The sequence below is a fragment of the Protopterus annectens genome, chromosome 2.part1 (genome assembly GCF_019279795.1).
Source record: "Protopterus annectens isolate FY-2018-M chromosome 2.part1, PAN1.0, whole genome shotgun sequence".
Lineage (NCBI taxonomy): Eukaryota > Metazoa > Chordata > Ceratodontiformes > Protopteridae > Protopterus > Protopterus annectens.
Genome location: NC_056729.1, coordinates 1,196,392,896 through 1,196,420,186, shown reverse-complemented (window position 1 = coordinate 1,196,420,186; position 27,291 = coordinate 1,196,392,896). Strand labels below are relative to the sequence as shown.

The 27,291-nt window shown below is 42.5% G+C and overlaps 1 protein-coding gene across 1 annotated transcript in view; it reads right to left on the bottom strand.

The window, feature by feature from the left end:
- The window catches only part of REV3L (REV3 like, DNA directed polymerase zeta catalytic subunit), a 2,860,434-nt gene that overhangs the window by 2,625,780 nt on the left and 207,363 nt on the right, over positions 1-27,291 (bottom strand). Inside the window, exons 2-3 of the mRNA XM_044062729.1 lie at positions 24,747-24,936; positions 20,156-20,230 (exon numbers count right to left, since the gene is read on the bottom strand). Of these exons, the coding sequence (XP_043918664.1) occupies positions 20,156-20,230; positions 24,747-24,936 (265 nt within the window). The remainder of the gene's footprint in view (positions 1-20,155; positions 20,231-24,746; positions 24,937-27,291) is intronic.

The window sequence follows — 27,291 nt, the reverse complement described above, 5'->3', positions numbered from 1 at the left end:
CAAGAAAAAGATTCCCCAATGGGGTACTTAGCTTTGAGAAGAGAAGTAAGAACTTCGGACAGACAACAACCAAATACGCTGTTCGAAAATCGCCAACCAACGACTTGCGAGCTGCTTTCCACCGCACGGCAAGAAAGACTGGAGAAGATGGCGTCGGCTGAGGGCTATGTACCAAAGCGTACTGACGTCAGGATACTAGTTTATACAGCCGACGCCGGACCCAGACTTTGGGATTCTGGCCGACCTCGGGCTGCCTGCCGGCAGGAGCACCCTACAGTTATGACTGCAACAGTGAAACACGAAGAACATCTGTACTATGTTCTTCATGTTTCACTGTTGCAGTCATTACATTTAGGAAGAATCCCAAAGCTATGGTTGGGAGAATGGATTTATACAGCATTAGGAGCAGCTATAAGGCCCTGCAGGACAGCAGTGGCAAAGCCAGCTCTGGATTTAGAGAAGAGAGATAAATGGTAATGTTTGATGAATGTATGAACTGAGCTCCAGGTAGTAGCTTCTAGAATGTCGCTGGTTGGAACCCCTCTGAGAAAGGCTGCAGAAGTAGATGCAGCCCTGGTGGAATGAGACCTGATCCCCTTGGGGATAGGTTTACCATGGTGCATATAGCAGAAACGAATACAATGGCTTATCCATTTGGAAATAGTCTGCTTTGAAATAGCCTTTCCCTCTGCCCCTGCAGCAAATGCCACCAATAGTTGTTCAGATTTTTTTTTAGAGATTTCGTCCTGTTTAAGTAGAATCTAAGCCATTTGTGTACATCCAATGAATGCAGAATCCGCTCACCTTTGTTCTGTGGATTGGGGAAGAAAGTTGGCGGATGAATGGTCTGATTAAGAGACATGTTGGATACCACCTTAGGCATGAAAGACTGCCTGTAATTCTGAAATCAATCTAGCTGAAGTGACTGCTAAAAGGAAAGCGGTTTTCCAGGAGAGAAATTTTTGGCAGTAGCAGCTGGCTCAAAAGGAGGGACAGTAAGTTTTTCCAAAACAAAATTGAGGTCCCATGCAGGAGTTGGTGCTCTACTGGGAGGTCTTAAATGTTTGGCCCCACTGCGATACTGCTTTAGCAGAGGATGAGAGAAGAGGGAAGGTTCTGTGTTGTAATGAGCTGAAATGGCAGAGGCACGGATTTTTATGGAAGAAAAAGATAGGCCCTTGTGAAGCATCTCAGTTAAGTATTGCAGAATCTGAGGAATATTGGGCATTGCTGTGGTTATTCCTTGTGATTGGTTCCAGGCACAGAATCTTTTCCATTTGTCAGCATAAGAATTTCTAGTACTATGCCTTCTAGCCTCCAAAATGACATCCATCACTGGTTTGCTGAGGGTTGCCAAGGGTGAAATTAGTTGATTAGCCACACTGCAAGATTCAAAGTTTGGAGCAGAGTGAGTGTGCAGAATTTGGTAGTTCTGCTGAGACAGTAGGTATGGTGTCTGAGGCAGGTGCGACACATTGCACAGGAGTGGGTACTAGTGTTGGCGAGGCCAGTCTGGAGCAATCAGAATAATTTCTGGGTTGTCCTGTTTTGACGTTTAGTAGAAAGTACAGTTGTGTACACTGACCATAAATGTAGATGTTCGAGTATGTTCACTGTTGCAGTCATTACATTTGAGTAATCTGCTGGCAGTCTGCCTGAATAACAAAGTCTTGGGTCCTGCGTCGGTTGCTGTCTCCTCTTCCACAACGTCAGGTCATCAGGGATATAAAACATGCAGCCCGACGTGATTTTAATCAGTAAATATATATAAATGCACTTTAGAAACATAAAATTTACCTTCAGCTAAAAGCAAATACACCACAAAGGCTTTTGAGTATAGTGAAGGAAAGAAAAGGTATAGAAAGGGGGCTGGTGGGTGGGTAACCTAGACTGCAACAGTGAATACACTCGAACATCTACATTTATGGTAAGTGTACACAACTGTACTATGGTTCTTCGTCTTTCACTGTTGGTCATTACATTTAGGTAGAATCCCAAAGCTATGGATGGGAGGATGGAACTAAACAGCATTAGGAGCAGCTATAAGGCCCTGCAGTACTGCAGTGGCAAAGCCTGCCCTGGATTTAGAGAAGAGAGATAAATGATAATGCTTTGTGAACGTATGAACTGAGCTCCAAGTAGCAGCTTCTAGAATGTCTCTGGTAAGGACCCCTCTGAGAAAAGCTGCTGAAGTAGAGGCAGCCCTGGTGGAATGGGATCTGATCCCCTCGGGCACAGGTTTACCATGGTGCAAGTAGCAGAAACGAATGCAATGGCTTATCCATTTAGAAATAGTCTACTTTAATATAACCTTCCCCTGTGATCCTGCAGCAAATGCTACCAGTAGTTGCTCATACTTTTTTAGAGATTTTGTCCTGTTTAAGTAGAATCTTAGTTGTCTGTGTACATCCAATGAATGCAGAATCCACTCCCCCTTGTTCTGCGGACTTTGGAAAAAAGTTGGCAGGTGAATGGTCTGGTTAAGAACCACACGGGATACCACCTTAGGCATAAAAGAAGGATTGGTCCTGAGGGCCACCCTGTCCGAGTAAAAAATAATGAAAGGCTCCACTGCCATGAGAGCCTGTAGTTCTGAAACCTTTCTAGCTGAAGTGACTGCCAAAAGAAAAGCAGTCTTCCAAGAAAGAAATTTTACATCTGCAGTAGCTGCTGGTTCAAAAGGAGGCAGGGTGAGTTTTTCCAGCACAAAAATGAGGTCCCATGCAGGAGTTGGCACTCTCCTGGGAGGCCTTATTTTTGGCCTCTCTGAGATACTGTTTTACCAGTGGATGAGAAAAGAGGGGAGGCTCTGTGTTGTAATGAGCTGACATGGCAGAGGCATGGATTTTTATTAAAGAGAAAGATAGGCCCTTGTCAAGCATCTCAGTTAAGTATTGTAAAAATCTGAGGAATATCGGGCTTTGCTGTGTCTATTGCTTGTGCTTGGTTCCAAGCACAGAATCTCTTCCATTTATCAGCATAAGATTTTCTAGTACTAGGCCTTCCGGCTTCCAAAATAACATCCATCACAGGTTTACTGAGAGATGTGGTTCGAATAATTAGTTGATTAGCCATGCTGCAAGATTCAGAGTTTGGAGCTGAGTGTACAGAATTAGATAGCTCTGCTGAGACAATAGATGAGGTGTTTTGAGTCAAGTACCACAGAAGAAGGTGTGACATATTCCTTAGAAGCGGGTACCAGTGTTGGCGAGGCCAGTCCAGAGCCATTAGAATCATTTTTGGTTTTTCCTGTCTGACATTTAGTAAGACCTTGGAGAGTAGAGGCAGAGGAGGAAAGGCATAGACTGATAGGTTTTTCCAGCTGAAGGATACAGCATCCTTCAGCTGAAGGATACAGCATCCACTTTCCATGCTTTTTTGTGATGAGTTCTTGTGCAGAATTTGTCCGACTGATAGATCTACTTGCCTCTCCCCAAAACTATGTCTGGGCTTCCCCATTTCTGTTTTAACATGCTGAAGATTTGTGGATCCAATTTCCATTTGTGCGTGTCCATAAGAATTCTGCTTAGGTCGTCTGTCAGAGTATTTTGCTTTCCTGGCAGGAATTGAGCTTGAAGATGTATTTGGTAAGTCAAGGCTGTGTTCCACAAGGCCATGGCTAGTCTGCAAAGGGGGTAGGAATGGGTACCCCCCTGCTTGTTTATGTACCACATAACTGTGGTGTTGTCAGTCTTTATCAGTAGTTGTCCTGGATGAAGTAAGCCCCTGAAGGCTGTCAGAGCATTCTGAACAGCTAGCATTTCTTTCTGGTTGATATGTAGATGCATTTGGTTTGGGCTCCATTTGCCCTGAATGCATCTCTCTGCCAGGTGAGCCCCCCAAGCATAGTCTGATGCATCTGTAGTTAGGGTTTGAGTGGCAGCGGGTAGAGTGAATGACAGTCCCTTGTTTTGGTGACATGTCTCTGCCCACCAAAGAAACTCCTGTTGTAGGCATGGAATGACAGGAATCATTGTTTTCAGGCTGTGACAATGTTGACTCCATAAGATTTTTAGGTAGCATTGAAGTTTCCTCATATGCAGTCTCGCATATGGAATTAGTAGAATGCAGGATGCCACGAACCCCAAAGCCTGCAGAATTTGTCTTGCATATAACTGTGTTTTTGTTGCCATTTGTTTGAAGCATGTTGTCAATTGCATTTGTTTGTCTGGCGTGAGGTAAGCCATCTGGGCAGTCGTATTCAAGCTTGCACCCACGAATGTAATTATTTGAGAGGGTACCAGTTGTGATTTCTTTTCATTTATGGTATACCCTAGGCATGCTAGAAGCCTTTTTACAAATGCCAGATGTTGAAGAAGAGTGTGCTTGTCCTCTGCCAGAATGAGACAATCGTCCAGATAAGGATAAACTTGAATGTTTCTTTGTCTGCAGCATGCAATTACTGGTGCCAGGCACTTTGTAAAGACCCTGGGCGCAGTAGATAAGCCAAAGGGCAGTGCAGAGAATTGGTAATGCAAAAACCTGCTTTGAAGCGGAGGTATCTTCTGCAAGATTCCCTTATTGGGATATACAGGTACGCCTCTTTTAAGTCTAGAGTTACCAACCAAGCATTCTTGCCTAGCATAGGCACTAGCTGTTGTAAAGTCAGCATTTTGAATTTTGGAATGTCCAGGAACGTGTTCAGACTTAAGTCCAGTATTGGACGCCAAGATTTGTCTTTTCTGGGTAGCAGGAAAAGTATTGAATAAAATCCTTGTCCTTTTTCCTTTTTTGGTATGGGTTGAAAAGCCCCCATATCCATGAGGGACATGACTGGTTTCTGGGCCTCTGCCCACTGATTCTGTGGCAGATCTGGCCATCCATTTGGAAATGGCAAAGTATGGAAATGAAATCTGTACCCCTGGGATACTATGTTTAATATCCACTTGTCCTGGGTAATTAACTGCCAATTTTGAGCATGAAGTGCTAGTTTTTCCCCCAAGGGGGCTGCCAAAAGACAAGTGCTTGGAGATGGTAGAGGAAAGTCATTGAGACTACTTACTGTAGGGTTGTGCTTTGTTACCTCTAGATTTGGAGGTGGAAGCACTCCATTGCTTTGACCTGTAAAATCCCTGTGATTGATATCTGGATCCTTTTGAGCACCTGGGTTTGCCCTGAGTGGCTCTGTTGGACACAGGAAAGGACCAATTCTCAGTAGGCCAGTGCCTACTGAACCTGGGTGGCTGCACTTGCAAAGAATCTTTCACAGTTTGCATAGATTTAGCTTAATCTTCCATTTTCTTTAAAACCTCTTCTGCCTTATTACTAAAAAGACTATCATGCTGTAAAGGGCATCCAACAATTTAGCTTTAACATGATCAGGCAAATTTTGCTCCTTGAGCCAGGCATGCCTTCTTATCACAGATCCAGTTATGGCGGCCCTGCAAGAGGCCTCCAAGGAATCAAAACCACATTGCATATGCTTTCCAACCTGTTCTGCTGAATGCAATAAATCCTGTAACTCTATTTTCCACACCATCAGAAATCAACATACTTTTCTGTTTCAGTAAGCCCATAACATACTGTTGATATTTAAGCATATGAAACTGGCAGTAAAGCCCTGATTGCCAAGGTTGCAGACGTGTAAACCTTCTTACCCCATCTATCCAGCACCCTGGAATCTTATCAGAAGGGGTGGGATTTTTGGCAGTAGATTTTGGCCTTAGTTTCGAAGATGGCGTCAGTCTAATATACAAATCTGTAGGCCTGAAAACACCCTCACACGCCGGTGCCTGCATAGCGGCTCCGGACCCATCCATAATTGAAGTATCACGCTGCATACCGGACTCCAAATGGGTCTCAGTAGAGGCCTGCAAATCAGAAGTAGCAGGTATCAGGGGCTGCGAAAGCACCTCCCTGAGTACCGGCGACTGGCTTAGGAGAAGCGTCGTCGTCAGTTTTGGACCTCGACAGTCTGTCTCTGTCTTTTTATTTGCGTTTTTTAGGTATTCCGGTAGTCGGATTGCTAACAGATGACATTTCTGGATAATTAAATCTTGAGTCAAAATTTTAGAAGCAAAAATATACCAACGTTTAATCGTGCGTTGATTAAATTTAGCACAAAACCGACAGCAAGGCACGTTGTGATCAGGGCCTAGGCAAGGAATACAGTACAAATGAAAATCCTTATGAGGTATTTGCTTCCCACGAGTAATACAATTATTAACTTTTACTGACATCAGTAAGGAGCAAGAAAGTTTCCCCAATGGGGTACTTGGCTTTTAGTTGAAGACTTCGGTTCTGAAACTCAAAAACGAAAAATTCAGGAGTCGGCCAACCGGCACTTGCGAACTGCTTCTGGCACCGTGCGGCAAGAAAGATGTAATGGCATCGGCTGCATGTTTTATACCACTGACGACCTGACGTCATGGAAGAAGGGACAGCAACTGACGCAGGACCCAAGACTTTGTTAATCAGGCCAACTGAGGGCAACCTGCCAGCAGATTACTCAAATGTAATGACTCCAGCAGTGAAACACGAAGAAAATCCTGTACAATTCAATTGAAAAAAAAAAACAAAAACCTGTTAGAGGAAAAATACAAAAAATAAAAAAATGTACAATACGCTGGTTGCGTAAGTGCACACCCTTAAACAAATACTTTGTTGAAGCACCTTTTGATTTAATTACAGCATTCAGTCTTCTTGGGTACACACATGCCATGAATTAGAGAGACTCTGATTAACCCCAACTAAAGTTCAGCTGTCCTAGTAGGATTTTCCTGACATTTACTCATTTGCCTGCTACTGCATAAGCCATGGTTCACAGACCGCTTACAAAGCATCAAAGGGATCTCATTGTTGAAAGACATCAATCAGAAGGTACAAACAAATTTCCACAGCAATGTATATACCATGGAACACAGTGAAGACAGTCATCAAAAAGTGGAGAAAATATGGGACAACAGTGACGTTACAAAGAACTGGGCGTCCCTCCAAAATTGAAAAAAATAAGATGAAAACTGGTCAGGGATGCTGCCAAGAGACCTACAGCAACACTGAAGGAGATGCAAGAATTTCTGGCAAGTACTGGTTGTGTACTAAATGTGACAACAATCTCCAGTATTCGCCATATGTCTGGACTATGGGGTAGGGTTGCAAGAATTTAAATAATCAACTTCTTTACGGAGCCTTTTTTCCATCTGTTCATAGTAAAATACACTTTTGTTGAGCAATTCAAACCCCCATTTGTCAAACATTATAGTGAACTCATTAATAATTTCAGTATTGTAACGTATCCCAAAGGGAAATCTGAAAACTCTTAACCCCTGCGGAACCACTTTGTTCTTAATGCATTAATTCACATAACAAATCTCCATTTGACACATCTTAAATTTAAATAGTCTCTTCTCAAAGGAATAAATCATATCCTTTAAAGATTTAAAGCTAAAAAGACCAGTGTCCTTGTTGTTAAATGTCTCCATTGTAATTTCGGAACTGGAAAAAGAAAAATGCTTAACTAATGCGCCACAATGCTGTTTAACTTTATTCACAAACGGACTTCCTTTAGTACCGCCAGTTGTTTTACATGCACATGGGGGAACTTGATTAGCACCCTGCTGAATGCTTTTCTTCCCCATTAAAGTTATATATTCTACCAGTCCCAGTTTTTTGAGCAACAGTATCTGAATTTAAAACAGCCGTACCTCTTGAATGGTTTTTACACTGACGTGTTGAATTCGGGACGTCGTCCAAAATAGTTTCAATATCGTTGCCAAAATGCACCGCACAGTTAGTTTTTGTAATGCTCCTAAAGGAATTAGGAGCAGAACCACTTACAGCTTCAGCTGTATTGTTGCCGTCACAGGAAAAATGCCGTTCAGGTTCACCACGATGAACCTGCACTGTCGTGATGACATCACCACGCCTCTTGAAGATACAGGACGATGAATTGGGACTGCAATTTGTACCCTTGTTGCTAGAACAAACGTTGCCTCTCTTTGCAATATCAATGGCAGTAGAACACCCAAATTCACAGTTACGTGGTTGGGATAGCAGCTCAATAAGGCGGGTGAGTTTCCCCTTCAACTCGGTCACATCCTTTTTGATTACCAAGAGTTCAGCTTGTTGCCCAGAATCAAGAATGAGCGAAAAGTTCAAAGCTTCTGGAGACTCCATGACAGCCAGCAACACAACCAAAACAATAAAACCAAAAAAGTGGTGCAATAGTGCTCAAATAAAACATTTTAGAACCAAAAAAGAGCACTAATGTTGTGCGTCCTCAGAGGAAATTTTATTACAAATAGTTAAGCGCTTTTGTCAATGCCAGTTGGCTTCATCAGAACAATTAAAAATTCAAAAAGAACGACTTAAATAGCATAAACTCAATAATAATTGGTTCATTCTTCCACCAGTGACTTAACAAATAATCCCCAATTCATAAACATCCTTCACAACTCATGAATATTAAATACAAACTTGTTAAATACACAGCTAAAAAAAACTTAACGAATACATTGTTCTAATACATTTGTATTCAACAGTTTGTTCACCAAAATAGGAAATTAAATCAAGATGTTCAGTACTGTACATGCATCTTAAACAACCCCAAAAAAGTATTTTATAATATAAAAATGTATAAATATAAAAATATATACAGAGAAGAATTTTTGAACATTTAAACTTGTCCTGTCTTTTCTCTTAATAATGGCATTATAGTTAAATGAACATTTAAGCCTGGAGGTAAGTTTGCAGCTAGTCTTAGTTGCCATAGCAATTATTTTTTGCTAAGAACATTTTGCCAGCCCCCCCCCAGCTTCAATATGGACAAGGTCAAGAATAGCAAATTTAAAACAACGGAAATCAGTACACTGTATACTATGTTAATATAGAGCGTGTGTTCCCTTCTTGTTTTTCAAGTCATATAGATGTTCATATATCCTGGTTTTGAATAAGTAGGTTTTTGGATGATATTTTTATCTTATGGAAAGGAACTTTTGAATCCATCCCATTGCTCATCCAATAAAATGGAATTACAAATTTTCTAAAATTCATCTTTGACTTCCATAAACAAGAAATTAACTATCTGGACACCACGATAATAAAGGACCATGAAAAATTTATTTCTAGAATTTACCGTTAAAAAACTTTCTGTAATAGTTACTTGCACTTCAGCAGTCATCATCCTATATTCCAAAAGAAAAGTGTTATTAAAGGTCAGGCTATTAGAGTTGCCAGGATGACATCTCTGAAAAAGGATGTAATCCATGAATTTGCATATTTGAAGGACATGTTCCTTGAAAGAGGCTACCCTGGTGAGCTTACTGACACAATTTTGACTGGAGTACTAGATGAGTGGGGTACAAGGTATATTCTATTGTTGGGAAAGGGACTTAACAAAATTAAGAATTCAGAGTCAATTCCCAAAAATGAGAATAAAATTGATTTCCAACAGGCATGTGTTGTCCAATACACTCCCCTGTATCACCAAGTTAAAGAAATACTTTATAAAAATTGGAGTATTTTTAAAACCAACTCCGAAGTTTTCCAGGTAGTGGGTGAAAAACTTTTAGTTATGTACTCACCATAACTTCAGATGTTTGGGATCCATCTCGCCTACATTCTGACTGATGGGTTCGGAGCCGATCCCTCGGCTCTGACTTGGCACGCTTATGCCAAAGAGCGAAGTCTCTTATTGGCTGAGCTTACTATATCCCAGGATGCACCACTACCAGTCCCCCAGATCTAGTTTGTCCGCACACATGCACACATGCACGCCCTGCTTATATAACATCGTCAGATGAAACAAGATAAAACAGTAGAACTCAAACCGTTCAATCTCTTCTGATCTCCAAGGCAGGGGGAAGGAGGGTGGGTATTAGGAATGTAGGCGAGATGGATCCCAAACATCTGAAGTTATGGTGAGTACATAACTAAAAGATGTTATGTGATCCTATCTCGCCTACATTCTGACTGATGGGACAGCGTCCCTAGCACCTAAATCCTGGGTGGCTCACTGGAAAACACTCCTGAGTACCGTGGAACCAAATGATGCTCGCCCTTTAGATGCCACATCCAATTTGTAGTGGGAAATGAAAGTGTGCGGATTGGACCAAGTAGCCGCAGCACAAATCTCCGAGATAGCAAGCTTGGAATGAAAGGCTATAGAAGTCGCCATAGCTCTGGTAGAGTGAGCTTTGATGGATGTTGTAAGTTGCTTATTTGAAGAAGAATAAGCCTGAGTTATACAATCTCTAATCCATTTGGAGATAGTAGCTTTTGTAATGGTTTTGCCCAATTTATTGTCTGAGAAGGACACAAACAATTGGTCTGACTTACGAATTTGTTGAGTCCTGTCTAAATAGAAGCGCAATTGCCTGTGAACATCCAATTTATGGAGAGTGTATTCAGCTTCATTGGAGAATTTTGGAAAGAAAACTGGTAGCTCTAGGGATTGTTGGAGACAGAAATTAGAACAGACCTTTGGGACAAAGGATGGATTAGGTCTAAGTGATACTCTATCCTTGTGAAAATCAAGTACGGTGGTCTGATAGACAGGGCTTGAAGCTCTGAAACTCTTCTTGCAGAAGTAATTGCAACTAAGAAGGCCGTTTTCCAAGACAGATATTTTAACTCACATGTAGCAGCCGGTTGAAAAGGGGAAGATGTTAATGCACGAAGCACCAAATCTAGATCCCACGGAGGCAGGATGAAAAACTGGGGTCTTAACAGACCCGCACCTTTAATGAAAGTTTTGCATAGTCTGCTGCTCATCAATGGAGGATCCATGGACTCGTGAAATTTAGAGATAGCCGCTAGTTGGACTTTAATAGTAGAGACAGAAGATCCTTGATTAAACAGGGATGTTAAGAACTTCAAAACCTCTGGGATAGGAGCAGTGATAGGGTCTAAGCCCTGAGTTGAGCCCAGATAGCAAACCTCTTCCACTTACTGAGGTACAATTTCTTAGTGGTGGGTTTGTGGGCGAAGATAAAATGTGAATAACTTCCGGGTCTAATGTGTGACTTCTGACTAAAGTCGGAAGTGGAGGAGCCAAGCTGTCAACTTCAAGGAGTGAAGGGACTGATGCTGTTGTCCCGACTGATGAATTAACAGGTCCGGAATTAGGTCTAAAGTCCACGGATCGTCCACCGCATGTTTCTTCAGGTAAGGAAACCATACCTGACGAGGCCAGTATGGGGCAATCAGTATCATTGCGGACCCCAATTGAGAAGCTTTTTGAATGACTTTGGAGAGAAGTGGAATCGGAGGAAAGGCATAAAGTAGCCCTGTTGGCCAAGGTTGTGCTAGAGCATCCATAGCTGGTACTCCCTGATGTGGAGTCAAGGAGAAGAACCTTTTGCACTTGGTGTTTAGTGGAGTTGCAAATAGGTCGCAGCATCGCGCCCCCATCTCCGAAAACCTGTGCTGCTACTGTTTTGTTTAAGGACCACTCGTGAGGAGAGAGAATTGTCCTGCTTAATCTGTCTGCCAGTATATTCGATTTCCCCGGAATGTGGGTCGCTACCAAGAAACGGCTGGTAGCAACCGCCCATTCCCACACCCTCATGGCCTCTCTGCAAATGGGGGTAAGATCTGGTCCCTCCTTGCTTGTTTAGGTACCAGACCACCGACATGTTGTCTGTGTGGATGGCGATTATGCCCTGAGGGAGAAACCTGTGTAAGGCCTGTAGGGATAGAAGTACCGCCCTCATCTCCAATACATTGATGTGGAGAAGAGTTTCGTCTGGAAGCCAGGATCCCTGAACTAACCTGCCCAGACAATGCCCCCCCCACCCTGTCTGGGAGGCATCTGTCGTCAGGGTGACCACTGGAGAGGAATAACAAAAGGACTTCCTTGATTTAGATTGGATGTCTGAAGCCACCAGCGAAGGTCCCGTTTGCATGTTTCTGTAATCATGATGGGATGATTGAGGGAAGGTCCTGAAAGGACCATTGAGTTGACAATAGCCACTGAAGAATCCTCATGTGCAATCTTGCCAGAGGAACTAAAAGAACCGTGGCAGACATTGAACCTAAAACTTGTAGAACCATCCTGGCTGGGGCTTTGGATCTTGAAATCAGAGCTTGAACTTGGCCCTGTAAAGTTTGGATCCTTTCGGCAGGAAGAAAACGCGCATCAATTTTGAGTCTATCTCTGCTCCTATGAACCTTATGCGCTGAGAGGGCAGCAAGACAGACTTTGACCAATTGAATGTAATCCCAGGGTAGCACCCAGGAGATGGTGGCTTTGAGGTTGTCCATTAGTAGATGCCTGGTGGTGGCAGTCAGGAGCCAGTCGTCCAGATAGGGAAACACTTGGAATCCAAGACTCCTCAGGTGAGCAGTCACTACTGCCAAACACTTGGTGAACACCCTGGGGCTGTGGTGAGACCAAAGGGCAGTGCACAAAATTGGAAATGACTGACTCCCAGGCTGAAGCGCAGATACCTCCTGGACGCCTGATGTATCGGTATGTGATAATAGGCGTCCTTGAGGTCTATGGAGCACATCCAAACATCCTTCTCCAACAATGGGAGAATGGATTGTAACGTGACCATTCGAATTTGGATTTCGTGACGGATTGGTTCAGTCTGCTGAGATCCAATATTGGTCTCAGGTCCCCTGTCTTTTGGCACTAAAAAGAACCTGGAGTAATTTCGGATCCGATCTGGTCTGTGGGGACCGGTTGGATGACTCCTTTTTCTAGCAGCTTTAAAGCTTCTGCGGCTGCAATTTCCCTTTGACTGGGTGGTGGGTCCGGGATTTTTTTGGACGGTGAGGGTGAGTATGTGAATGGGATGGTGTAACCTCCGGCAATGATCCGAAGCACCCATCTGTCCTGAGTGATTGACTCCCAGGCTTTTAGGTGCTTGGCAAAACGGCACCCGACTGGCTCCGGAGCAGCACAGCCGGGCAATCCCTCATGATGTGTGGGAGGCTGAAGAGCCATGAAAGGACTCGCGGTCTCCAGAATTGCGGGGCCCTCTGCCGCCTCTGGGACGGCGTCTCCCAGAAAAATTTCCCGTCCTCTGCCTCTGGAAGGGGAATCTTCCTGCTGTTGGGGAAAAACTTACGTGATTTACGGAACCACATCTTCCCCTCCTTTAGCCTTGGGATAAGGCCGAAGGGAGTGGAATAACGGGCACCTCGGCAGATAAAGTTTTTCCCTCTTGCTCACAGCGGGTAAGGGTGTCTTTAACCTTAGGTCCAAACAAAGAGGACCCATCAAAGGGAGCGTCGGAAGGAAGACTTGAAGGCCTCCGAAACTGACACAAGCGGAGCCAGGCTTGTCTCCGTGAGCCACGCCTGTGCCTGCCGCTCTACCCGCCCCTTGCCGCATTGGAAATGAGCCTCATGGACGAGTTAGAATTTGACGTAAGGATAGTCAACTGTGAGCTTACCGACTGGGCTAGCTGCTCATGTAGTTTACCGAGAGGGAATCTGACAGCTCTTGACCAGATCCCTCTGAAGCCTGCTAAAATGTCCCAAATAACTCAGAGACCTTAAACTAAAGGCCGCTGAAGTCAGGGTGCGCTTCCGTACCTGTCCATGCTCCTAGACTCCTTATTAGGAGGATGGACGGACGTTGAAGCCTCTGCCACGTCCTGTTGTGTAGCAGATGCCACCACCATGGCATCTACAGCCACGCCTTTAGTGAGGAACTCCTTCTCGGGTGGGGCAGACAAAAATTTATTAGGACGAGAAGGGACTGGTTCCACGGTATCTGGATGTTCCCACGCCCTTCGACAAACTAAATCCAGAAGCTCCAAGGGCGGAGACACCCAGGAGGCGGAGGGCTGAGCCCCAAAGGCCTTGAGGAGCACTGACTCATCAGCAGAGGGGGGTTTGGATATCCAGCTGCCTCGTTGTTTGAGGATCTCTAAGATGTCTGCAAATGAGACATCATCCGAGGACGACTTCGGGGACCCCTCTGCATCATCAAGATCAGTGTCCGATGTAATAGACTCGGGAGTCCACGTGCTTCCTCTTGCACGATCTCTTCCTTGGGGGTTCCTCTGAAGACAACTCCGAAGAACCCTCAGGAGGAGGGGAACCCCCAATGGGGGTAACCTCAGGCCCAGGGGCTCCGCTGCCTACGGACAGGGGAACTGCCAAAGACCCAGTCTCCACGCCCAGGGAAGGTGCCGGTAAAGCCGGAGAGATGGCGAAGAAGACTTGGCCAAGGCACTCCTCATAGCTCTGAAAGCCGGACCCCAGAATCCTGGGAGTGTCCGGTCCCCGAGCCATGATAGCCGACGGAAGTCCCGCAGCGAAGCACCGAGAGGAGGCTCGGAACCGATAGCATAGGTCCCGAAACATCACCCCGGGTCCAGCCGAAGAAGTCCGTGTACCAAACTCGGACCCAAAGGCCCGGTTGGAGTAAGGGTCGGAGCCGACCCTAAGATCTCCACCGGCTCCAACAGCACCTGCTCCGACGGAGCGGTCGGAGGAGGAATAGCAATGGGATGGGCCTGGGCTATCGGCTCCGAAGCCAACTGGGTCGGAGCCGAAACAAATTTTTGAAAGACTGGGGACTGGAACAGTCTTTGGAGCACCCTGTCTATATCTGAATCCGACATCCTCGAAGACCGAGAGGATACTGAATGGGTTCGAGATGGCCTCTCCAACGGCCCCAAAGGGCTAGGGGACCGGCTCCGAGGCGACCCGATGACTATCGGCGCCGAAGGAATACCCACACTAGATTCCATCGGTGCCGAGGAGGACTTCGGCGCCGAGGAGGAAGTGTCTGAGCGGGCAACCTTTGTCGGCTCCGAGACCAGTGGAGCCGACGAAGGTGACCCGCCTCGATGCCCCAGCCATCGGCTCCAAAGCCAGAGGAGTCGAGACTGGTGGCATCGAGGCAGACTGTTCCGCCCTCGGCTCCGAAGTCCTTGGAGCCGAAGGAGAAGCCTGCCTATGTCTTTTGGCGGTCGGATCCGACGGACTGGTCGGAGCCGACGCCCTTTTCTTTTTAGCTGGAGAAGGAGAGGATGCCAAAGCTTCTTCAAAGGAAGGTTTAATTAACCCTTTAAGAATAAGTTTATTCTTCCTCTCCTGGAGGACCCTGGAGGAAAAAGCGTGACATACACTGCATGACTCTTGTAAATGTTTTGCACCCAAACAATACACACAGAGCGAGTGATCGTCTGTGATAGACATCTTGAAATTACATTTGGTGCATTTTTTAAAGCCCGAAGGCCTAGGATTCTGAGACATTATAGCAACAAAAAATCAGTAATCCCTGACAGAGAAAAAAAGGAAACTATCCACTGACTTTCTGTTTTACTGACACTACCTAATAATCGGTTTACAGTTGCCGATTAGGTAAAGAAACCGTAACAAATAACTAAAGGGTACTTTGAAACCCTCTATGGTTTAAGGGGGTTGACTGACCGGGAAGGCCCTAAGATGAAGGAGGCCTAAAATCAAAATCAACGCCCAATCACACAACAAAGTCTTCTCACAAACTCCAAACACACACAAAAGAGAAGAATAGCCGTTAAAACAGCTTTTTATGACAAGAACAGCAAATTTCTGACAGAAAAAAGTTAGTAAAATTACTACTCAGCTCAGCCAGCTCGAGACCACGTCTTCGCAGGTTAGGGGCAAACGAGATCTGGGGGACTGGTAGTGGTGCATCCTGGGATATAGTAAGCTCAGCCAATAAGAGACTTCGCTCTTTGGCATAAGCGTGCCGAGTCGGAGCCGAGGGATCGGCTCCGAACCCATCAGTCAGAATGTAGGCGAGATAGGATCACATAACATCCTTTATTTTCAACCAAAATAGGACCCAATTTAAAGTCAGTTCTGGAAAGGAGAACTAATAATCAAGGGGAACAGGGGAATTTTAATGGGAGCAGGCGCTGCGGCAGATGCTCCTATTGCTCATATATTCTACAGGACAGCTCTATTTCCATAGACAACTCAAACAAAAATATTGTGTTTTTGAGAAGGGGTAATTGTCTTTCAAGTAAGCTGGTGTACACATTGCTAGGTGTAATACCTGTGCATCATTCTATATTGGAAAAATGGAGAGGTTATTTAAAACCAGGATATATGAACATCTATATGACATGACAAACAAGAAGGAAACCAATGCTCTATATAAACATAGTATACAATGTACTGATTTCCGTGGTTTTAAATTTGTTATTCTTGACCTTGTCCATACTGAAGCTGGGGGGGGGGACTGGCAAAATGTTCTTAGCAAAAAAGAATTACTATGGCAACTAAGACTAGCTGCAAACTTCCCTCCAGGCTTAAACGATCATTTAACTATCCTGCCAATATTAAGAGAAAAGGCAGGACAAGTTTATATGTTCATAAATTCTTCTCTATATATATTTTTATATTATAAAATACTTTTTTGGGGGTTGTTTAAGATGCATGTACAAATCTGAACAACTTGATTGAATTTCCTATTTTGGTGAACAAACTGTTGACTACAAATGTATTAGAACAATGTATTAGTTAAGTTTTTTTAGCTGTGTTTTTAACAAGTTTGTATTTAATATCCATGAGTTGTGTAGGATGTTTATGAATTGGGGATTATTTAAGTCATTGGTGGAAGAATGAACCAATTATTGTTGAGTTAATACTATTTAAATTGTTCTTTTTAAATGTTTAATTGTTCTGATGAAGTCAACTGGTATTGACGAAAGCACTTAACTATTTGTAATTAAATTTCCCCTGAGGACTCACATTAGAACCAAAAAAGAGCACTAAAGTGTTTTATATGAGCACTACTGCACCACTTTTTTGGTTTTAAGATATCAAAAACTGTCTAGTGGGCGAAGAAAGATTTTGTAACCTGGCTACGTTTGGAATTGGAGCAGCCAAGCTGTAAATTGGAGGGATTTGAGAGAGGGGTTAAGAACTCCTGAAGAATGTATCAGAAGATCCGGTACTGGGTCTAGGATCCAAGGTTCCTCTTGAAGATAAGGTCATAGGAAGGGAACCAAATTTGACGAGGCCAGTAAGGGGTTATCGGGATTAAGGTCCTTCCCAACAATTTGGCTTTCTGAATGACTTTGGGTACAAATGGAAAGGGAGGAAAGAGAGTACAGGAGACCCGAGGGCCAAGCATGTACGAGTGCATTCCTCTAGGACTTCCCCTGAGGGAGAATCATGGCAAAATAGTCACTGCATTTTGTGTTTGGCACCATTTGTGGAAAATGCTCTCAGCTACCTCTTCTTCGAGGGCCACTCATGTGGCATCAGTATGTGTCAGCTGAGTTTGTCCGCAAGCACTCTGGATTTTGCTGGGATGTACATTGCTATTAGAAAGCATTGGAAGGATGTCTCCCACTGTCATACTCTCAGGGCCTCTCGACAGGGGATAATATCTGGTTCCTCCTTGTTTATGTACCATACCACTGACATGTCTGTCTGAATTGCAATTGCTCCTACAGGTACAGAGTCTTAGAATGCGTGCAATGCTAGAAGCACCACTCATCTCCAGAACATTGATGTGCAAGTGAATCTCGTGTTTCTCCCACATGCCTTCGGCTGTTCTTCCCAAACATTGCCCCACCCACCCTATCTGGGAAGCGTCCGACCGGTGAGTGTTGGCCCCTAGACTCCACGGACTGCAATGAAGTAGCCGAACCTAAAGAACCTGGGGTAGGTCTCGGCTCCAACAAACCCATCACCATTGGCTCCACACATTCCGGCTCCGAGACCACTGGTTGGGTCTGAGGAGGAATCGAAGAAGTGGGGAAAGGCCCAGTCGGTTCCGAAGCCCTAAGGGTCGGTTCCGACATTTCTGCTAGTGCCAGTGTCTTTAGTAGTCTCTGCACAACAGGATCCACATCCAAATCAGAATGACTTCTTGAGGACCTAGTCGAGGGGGCTGGAGATGCTGATTCCTGAAGAATAGGTGATCTCAAGGTTGGAGATACCGGCTCCAGAGCAGGGGACCGGCTCCTTATTTGTAAAACCATCGGTTCCGAAGCAGTTGAAATTTTTGCAGTGTGAACTTCTTTAGAAACAGCCGGAGACCATCTCAGTACCTTTTTAGATGGCACTGACTCTGAGGAAGTAGATCTTTTAGTGGATTTTTCAGAAGTAGGCGACTTACTTTTTTGTACTTCTTGACCTTGTTCAAGGGCTTCAGTGAATGAGAACTTTAGAAGCCCTCTTAAAATCAGTTTTTCCTCTCCTGCAGGACTCTTGAGCTAAAAGAATGACATAGCACTAGAGTCCTGCAAATTAATTGCTCCCAAGTAATATACACATTCCGTGCGACTACCAGTTAAAGACATTTTTTGTCCAAACTTAGCATACTTCTTAAATCCAGAAGGTTTTGAGTCTTTTAACTGTTCTGACATTTTTTAAGGAAGTGTGTCTTAAATCCAGAAGGTTTTACAAGGAAAGAATTGGCTTGAACCTTTCTAATTTAAACGAGGTTATAGCACAACAAATATCTATAATAGTAATTACTAGAATCGAAGGGAAACACCCACACACACAAATCTCTTCGAATAAAAGGAAAAAGGAGTCTTCTAATAAAACGGACTACTCCAGTTACAATAAGATTAACTGCTAACAACTAACTGATAAATGGAAATGTCAACTACCTATACAAACTCTACTTCAAAGTTAAACACTGCACACTATAATAAGCAAACTATCAAGATACTCTCTTTCGAGGCAGAAGATACACAACTCTAGCAAAGAACTACTACTAGCAATATTAATTCTGAAAAAATAGTAGGGTAGAGACATCCGCGGGTTCCATAACTGAAGCATCTTGTGGTGAGACTCCAAATGGGTCTCAGTAGAGGCCTGCGAATCAGAAGTAGCGGGTATCAGGGGCTGCGAAAGCTCCTCAATGAGTACCGGCGACTGGCTTAAGAGAAGCGTCGTTGTCGACTTTTGGACCTCGACGGTCTGTCTCTTTTTCTTTGCGTTTTTTTTTAGGTATTCCCGTAGTTGGATTACTAACCGAAGACATTTCTGGATAGTTAAATCTTGAGCCAAAATACTGAGAAGCAAAAATATACAGACGTTTAATCATGCGTTGATTAAATTTAGCACAAAACCGACAGCAAGGCACGTTGTGGTCAGGGCCTAGGCAAGGAATAAAGTACAAATGAAAATCCTTATGAGGTATTTGCTTCCCACAAGTAATGCAATTATTAACTTTTACTGACATTGGTAAGGAGCAAGGAAAACTTTCCCCAATGGGGTACTTAGCTTTTAGTTGAAGACTTCAGTTCGAAACTCGAAAATGAAAATTTCAGGAGTCGGATGACCGGCACTTGCGAACTGCTTCTGCTTCGGGCACCCTGTGGCAAGAAAGACTGATGTAATGGCATCGGCTGCATGTTTTATACCCCTGACGACCTGACGTCATGGAAGAAGGGACAGCAACAGACGCAGGATCCAAGACTTTGTTAATCAGGCCGACTGAGAGCAACCTGCCAGCAGATTACCCAAATGTAATGACTGCAACAGTGAAACACGAAGAACATCAGGCACAACAACTGAGGACCAAAGTTATAACAACTAAAGGATTATATTTTAACAAACCATCAGTAAACAGCACATTATAATGAGGATAAAGAACTCCAAACTATTTATTTGAAGAAACTATGTAAATTTAACTGTAAAATATTTTGAAAAGTCTGTACTTAACCTGAGTTAGCATAGCAAACTCTCAATCTGTTTCTGCGGCAAACGAGATCAGAGTTGGAGCACTAATGCATCATGGGACAGGGAATTAGCCTCAAGCTAGCTGGAGACCTCAAACTTGTGAAAACAGCTGAGTTGGAGCCGAACATCGGCTCAGAACCCATCAGTAAGAATGAATGCGAGATAGGATAACTTCACATCAGAGGTCTCGGGTGGAGCTATGGTCTTCATATACAAAGAAAATAACTTCAGGTTAGATATGATGAAATTGTTTTTGGTGGGTGAATGGAACCAGAGTAGGGAGTAAACAACAAAATAACCCATTTTCTATGAAAATACTGGGACAGATGATGAAAAATGATAAGCAGAATATTGGGTACTCCACTGAAAGGTGCTAGTCACATTTTTTATGCACTCTTTCCTTCTGTCTGCATTTTCAAGTTTCTATGCTATGTCATGGTATACTATGTTATATTATGCTAATGCCTGCTTGCTGTCCAGAAATTCTTAATGCAGATTTATCAGCAACTTTCTTCTTATTTATCAGACCTTTTCCTGTAAGACATAAAAAATACTATACCTTTTAACCATGGCAGGATTGTAAAGAAAGATCTTCATGAACGGTCTTTCTTTCTCATGGTAACCATAAAAAGGCCTACAAGGGACAATAATTACAAAAAACAGTAAGAATGTATGACAATAAAGATACACAGCTTCAACAAGAACTTGCATAGCAATACCAACATACCACACTTTCTTCATGACAAAGAACGTACATCAACAACACAGTGAGAATGTACATCAACACAGTGAACAATAAAATTAATGTATTTACCTTTTTAACTTAAAATTAAGCAAAACTATTATGTTATATACAAAAGTTTCATGTCTTTCCATCTATGTATGCATACTCACCACAACACTAGATTCAAATACAGGGTTATTGTGGCAAAAACAAACAAACAAACAAACAAAAAAAAAAAAAACAATGACGACTAGTGCTTAACCATCAGGCATTTATAAATCCCTTGGCATCATCTTTTCCTGCACTGGGACTTCCTACAGGTCAAATCATAGTGGTGTCTTTTTCCCTTAATCTGTTTTTTTTTTTCTTTTGAGTCCAACAGAAATAAACTAAAGAAGCATGTCAACAATCACTCCTGTTAAGACCATAATAGCTAAACATCTAGAATCCTGCCTATTTGCTTTTGATTAAAATAAACTGTCCAACCTGATACAGCCCATTTTCAAAGGAGGCCCAGAGACAGTCAGAAACGCCATGAAGACATGATAATTGCCATCAAGTGCATTAGCAACTGCAAGCAATATACAAAACTACATAACAGTACACAAAACTACATGGTGAATCATGACTCTGACCTGCTAAGGATACAAAGAAAATGACTTAATACCAGATCTCTTTGTGAGAAAATAAATTCTTCACCTTTGTCATAATCATCTTATTTATAGATGGTGAGTAGCCAGCATGGCACTTGGACATCCAAAACACTGAAGCATACAGATAAGCATGTGTAAAGGTGCACAGCATGGAGCCTTACATGTACCATATACTGAGCATATAAAAGGTACAGGTCATGCTATTCTAGCACAATGTACACCCTCTAGAGATGGAGGCACTTAAAGCATGTGCACTGCACAACATGGGGGACTGGGTTAGTCTAACCTATGAGCTTGTAATATCAATTCCATCCTAAGCATGATTCATTACCACATATCATTCATATATAATTACATTTCTACATCTGAGTTATTTGTTTCATAATAGCAAAAACTCTCAACTGTGCTTTCTACAGCACTACTATAACACACTGCACATTTTTTTTAAAAATACAGTCAATTCAAAACAACCATAAAATCACACAATTTACATCAAACAGTGCCATAAATTATAAAACGGAACAGGAAATCTCAATGTTAGTATATACAAGTAGTAAGGGCATGGGCAGTGCAGCATTCACACTCTGGCATGTAGAGGGGCTTACTTTCCTGCAAAATAAACTTTAAAGAACACCAATTGCCAATACTCACATTTCTCCTTTAGTTTTTCTGTTATTTTTGTAGTTCCATGACTTGCAACGACTGGTCTCAGAATTATAATGGGAACTGAAAATGCTGGACTGGCTCCTCAGCCCACAAGTGAAGCATCTGCCATCATGACATTCAGCAGGATTGGCAGCAGCAAAGTAAGACCCAGTGGAAGACTGGTGGAGACTTTCTCCCACTCTAGGGGTTGCTGCCATGGGTGTAAGTTGGCGCGGAAGCCACTGCCATCTGAAAATCAAGTGCAACACCCTCATTCTCAGATGTATAACTGACATCAAAGAGATCACGAAAGCAAGGAAGGCAGAGAAAGGTCCAAACTTGAACCCAGCATTGCATATGCAAACAGAAGGCTAAGGTATTGATGACCTACTATGCCTTCTGTAGTGGCAGAAATGGCTGGCATTGGAGAGTGTCTTGATCCAACTTAACAAAGAAATCCTTCTAAATAAAGTAAGAAGGAATTTCTGAGATTTATGGAAATGACCTAAAACTGCATCCTTGGAAGGACCCAAATGAGGACATATTAAAAGAAGTCCCTGAACAGGGCCACTAAGAGAGTTGTCAAGCTATGGAAACACTGGGAGACTCTCAACTTGCAAGGCTTCAGTGACACAAGCCAACATCTTTGTGAAGACTCTGGGTGTTGAGCAAACACATAAAACAGGAACATTCTACACTGGAAGTGATGCCCACTCACAGCAAACAAAAGAGCTTCCTATGAAGACATCACATGCTGATATGCAAAAAAAAAAAAAAAAAAAAAAAAAAAAAAAAAAAAAAGTTTACCAACTTAAAATTTGCCAATCCTGACCCCTGCTGGGGCAAGGCATGATGTACAGGATAACCATCGAGAATGCGAGAATGGGATGCGCTGGATGTAGCCCCCTGCAGGAACAGGAAGAGTTGCAAGGAACCCATCACCACCCCCCAGTCTTTCTTGCATTAGGATAATCCTTGTTAAAGTCAGGGGATGTCCACCAAAGAGCTCCACTGACACAGCCTGATACCACTGTGGTGTTTTTGAAGTAGAAACCATGAGCTCCAACACATGTTCAAAGATAAAAACATCTAGAATCCAGTGTGACGATTCCCCAAGATGAGATGAAGTTAGGGAACCTCCTCCAACCAACATGCAGTGGTGAACCACAGTCAAAACTGCAATGTGACTGCCAGGAGAATCGAAAATCTGAATAACTTTGCTAGCACAAGAGACAGCAAGACAGTGTGATACCAAAGGACTTTTCGGAGGGCTTCTTCGTCTTCTAGCCGAGCAAAGTTTAGGACAGGAAAGGGTAGAAGTGACATAAAGGGATCACAAGAGACCCTCTCCAAAGGCAATGGAACTGCTTCCTCTTTGTAAAATCATCAACCAGATTCCAGACAGGCTGTCTCAAAAGCTCTCTTCCTGCCCACCAATAAAAGAAATCTCAGGGTTATGTCCCTGTGCTCCTTTTTGTTTAAGGAGAAATGGCCTTTATCGCAGCATTCTGCAAAAACACACAACAGAGGCTGCAGCCTTAGCCAATGCACAAGTAGAGTCAACAACTACATCTAGACATGATATCCCAAAGGGGAGTGCTTCATAAAGCTTGTATTCAAACCTAAATCCCATGAAGTTTTCTGCCTTATCTAGCACTTTCCTAATGAAGTCCACATGTAACTGGGGTAGGTCACAAAGTGCTCCAAATCCCAATATGGCAGAAGAGTAAACTATACTGTCACCCCTGTCTGAACTATTGGTCTCCTTATCCAGATGCAAGGTGATAAAATGTTGCAGCCCCTGGACTGAACAAATCACAAAGAAGTTAACATGGAGATGCCAAGTGTGAAAATCTGTCTACTTTGACAGTGATTCCTGAAGTGCACTGATCTTTTTCAAGAGCTGATGGGGCAAATTCAGAGTTCCTCCAAGTTGCTAACAAGAGGAAGGGATGATCCAGGGGGACAAGAACTAGAGGAATGTCCAAGACTGCTTACCATCACCCTGACATTTCCCAATTAGGGGCCATCCGGTCCGGAAGCAGATAATGTGGTGGCATTATTATCCTCCATCTAAAGAAACACTGATCTCAAAGTCTTAAAGATCCTGAATCGACAAAGAACACTGGAGGCAGGGAAAACCAAGAACCCAGCCATGCTAGCACATACGTTTGCAAAAGGCTGAGCAAATGAAAGACCCGTACTGGGTGCTGGGGGGTCAAGAACCATACAGATTGACATGACAGTAAAAGGCAGCACTGAGTGGAGAGAAACCTGCACCAGAGCAAGTACAGACTTTAAGACCTAGAATCATACAAATGTAGCCCCCCCCCCCCAGACCGACCACTTCAATCTTTTATCAGGTATCATACATGCTTCTTTTTAGTGGAAGGCTGAAGGATTCCTTTGGTGACACCACAGTAGCACAGAACCAAGCACATGGCCCTTTCTTGGCTGCAAACTCCTGGAGAGATGGATGCCATCTCCAGGCTGTCCTTGGGGTGAAAGGAGCACAAAGTGGATTAAAGTCTGTGACATGAGCTTGGCTGAGGAAAACAAACATCTAGTGTACAAGTCCTTGTGGGGATAAGTTTCGCACACAATACAACTCTTCTTCTCTTTCGGTTGTTCCCGTTAGGGGTCGCCACAGCGGATCATCTGTTTCCATTTCTTCCTGTCCTCTCCATATTGCTCAGTCACACCAACCACCGATTTTAAATACAGTTTCAAAGTACAGCATTCAGTTCAAACAATAGTTACAAAAACTTAAGAAAAATCCCCTGCAGGGTACCTGTCTTGACACTGGGAAGAAGGCTAACATAACAGGCAGACTCTGATCACTATAAAAAAATATGCAACTAAGCACATGGCATGGCAAGAAAGATCTGAAGATGGAAGTGGCCAATGTAGCTCTTACACCACTGATGTCACGGTGCCATGGCTAGTCTGGTGATCTACTTGCAGGATACCCCAAAAGTGAGCACTGCAGCAAAGAATACTATGGCAAACATCTGATGAACTAAGAATATACAGATGCCATCACTCCTCCAAAAAATTCAACTTTTTTCCCTGTTATCTACATGAAAGCCATGCATCAATGGAAAGACACAATTCATATGCATTCTTACATTCCTGATACCAATGTCACTTTGAATACGTGCTGAACTGTAGACGAAGGGTTGCCCAAAGAAACATTGACAGCTTTGTCAATACTAAAAGCTACGTGACGAAGAAAGGTCTCAGGCCTCTGCCCATAGCCATCGTACGGGATGTAGAAATAAGGGAAGATGCCATGTACATGGAGACAACTCTTCTGACCTAAAAGTACAAAAACAAAATGTTAATCGCTGTTCCAAATTTAACAAATAATGAAACACATATTTGGGGATTCCTTTACAGACAACTGTTGACTTTTTTCATTAAATACATTTCAAATGGTGAAAATACGGCAAAAATATGATGTTAATCACAATATCACCATTAAGACAAAACATGATGACAGGCAAAGTACAGACAAAAATTAGTTTGCAACTATTAAACCTAAGACCATCTACCTGAACTTTAACAACTTATTTTTGTAGTATTTAATTACTCTAGGGATTCTACAATGATATTACTAAATAGCAGTTCATGAGGCATATACATATTGCAAACACAAGCACCTGAGCAGATGTTTTTCCTTACCCAAGCAAACATGAATTAACACAACAAATGGGAAATGACAAAGACAAAGACAAAACAGTGAACACAAGAGACCATTTAACACAATCCACAGTAAAGCAATAAATGATCAGCAGGTGAATTCTTAGGTAAACAGTCTACCTTTACACAGCAATTTTTTTCCAACTAAAGAAGTTGACAAAATTGTTTACTTACTTTACAAATGAGCTAGGCAAGAAAAAAACTAAACTGAGAAATACAATAAACTGAAATAGGCAAATGTGTTGTATAACATGATATGGGAATAGAATCACAGAGATGCATAAACAGCAGTAGACACACATGGGATCCAAGAACCAGACAACATGGTGCCAGAAAATGCCTAATTAACACTTCATATCATTTCAAAGCTCAAGAGGCTCTTTAACAAATACACAAATAACATTAGAAAACACTCAAAAAACAGGCTGCATAATTCAACCTATTTTAAGTCACAGGCACTCTTATTCCTAGCTATAATGCAATTCTGGACAAATATATATCAAAGTCACACCCACTAGAAGATTATTCTGCTTAACAAATAATTTTACTATTAAAACAAAAAGTGAAGTGGAAAATGTTGTGGTTTTATGCTTGCTACAAAATAACCACAAGAAATATGAACAGCCGTGAAATATCTAACTGAAAAAAAATGTGTTAAAATATTTTCCATAACAAATCAACAGTCTGCCACATGCCAACTCAACAAGAATAAACTGGGGAAAATGTAAAAACTATGATTACCTACCCCTGTTAGGTTTCACAATCAACTCTATAAAGTGTGGGTGTATGCTAATGAAACCCAAACAGGACAATTTAGAAGTGGACACAATAAATGGATTACATCTTTAAATGAAGAATTTAAGCAATTACACAATATGCACCTGATGGCATCAAACATACTTGTGTACATTTTAGATCTAGAAATATCTTGTTACAAGTTAACAGATTTTGAAATCAGTAACAATGTCAAAGAAAGTATAAAACGTCACAGCAACAAAATAAGAATATCTGTGCAAGAAGTTCTACAAAAAGAAAACTGATGCTTCAGAAAGATACGCCCATAATCCATCAGTCCTATGAAGCATTTCCTCTCCTCTCTATCTCCCTGAACCTTCAAATTACATCCTACTACTTTCACACATCTCTCTATGTTTAAAATGGTCTCCATTAGGTCTTGAGATCAACACCCTTTTTAATGGCCAGTGCTGCACCATTTTTACTGCCTCCTCTTCTCTAAAGTGCTCTGCCTCATCCTTACCTTTACAAAGAGATAATCATTCTACACTCATGAAGCATTATCTTCCATGTGTATTTATACAAACACAAAGTTTGACAGAAACAGTTTAACATGTAGCAAAGTTTTGCACATCCATCAAAAAGGTCATTCAACAAACAACCAACAATTTTCTAACATGTATGTATGTGTGTGTGCATATATATATATATATATATATATATATATATATATATATATATATATACACACACACACACACATATATGTATGCGCGTGTGTGTGTGTGTGTGTGTGTGTGTGTGTATATATATATATATATATATATATATATATATATATATATATATGTATATGTGTGTGTGTGTGTGTGTGTGTGTATATGTATTTTATATACAGATATATTACATATGGTTCCACTTCATATGATCGAAAGCTCAACATCTAAGTTCAAAACAGCGAGACCAAATGATCAAAAATCCAAAACATCTAAAACTCATAACATCGAATCTCAAAACATTAAAACTACAAAGCCCCCCTGCACCCTCCACACCCCCGTTAATTAAATATACCAACTCCGAGGTTGCACTACAGTGGGGTTAGGAAATTAACTTTTTCCCCACTGTGCACTGTTGGAGTTGTATATTAATTTAAGAGTGTGTGATGGAGCCTCACCACCTCCACATGGAAGGTGCAGGGGGGCTTGCCCCTGCACAAAAAAATTTTAGTTTTTTAAA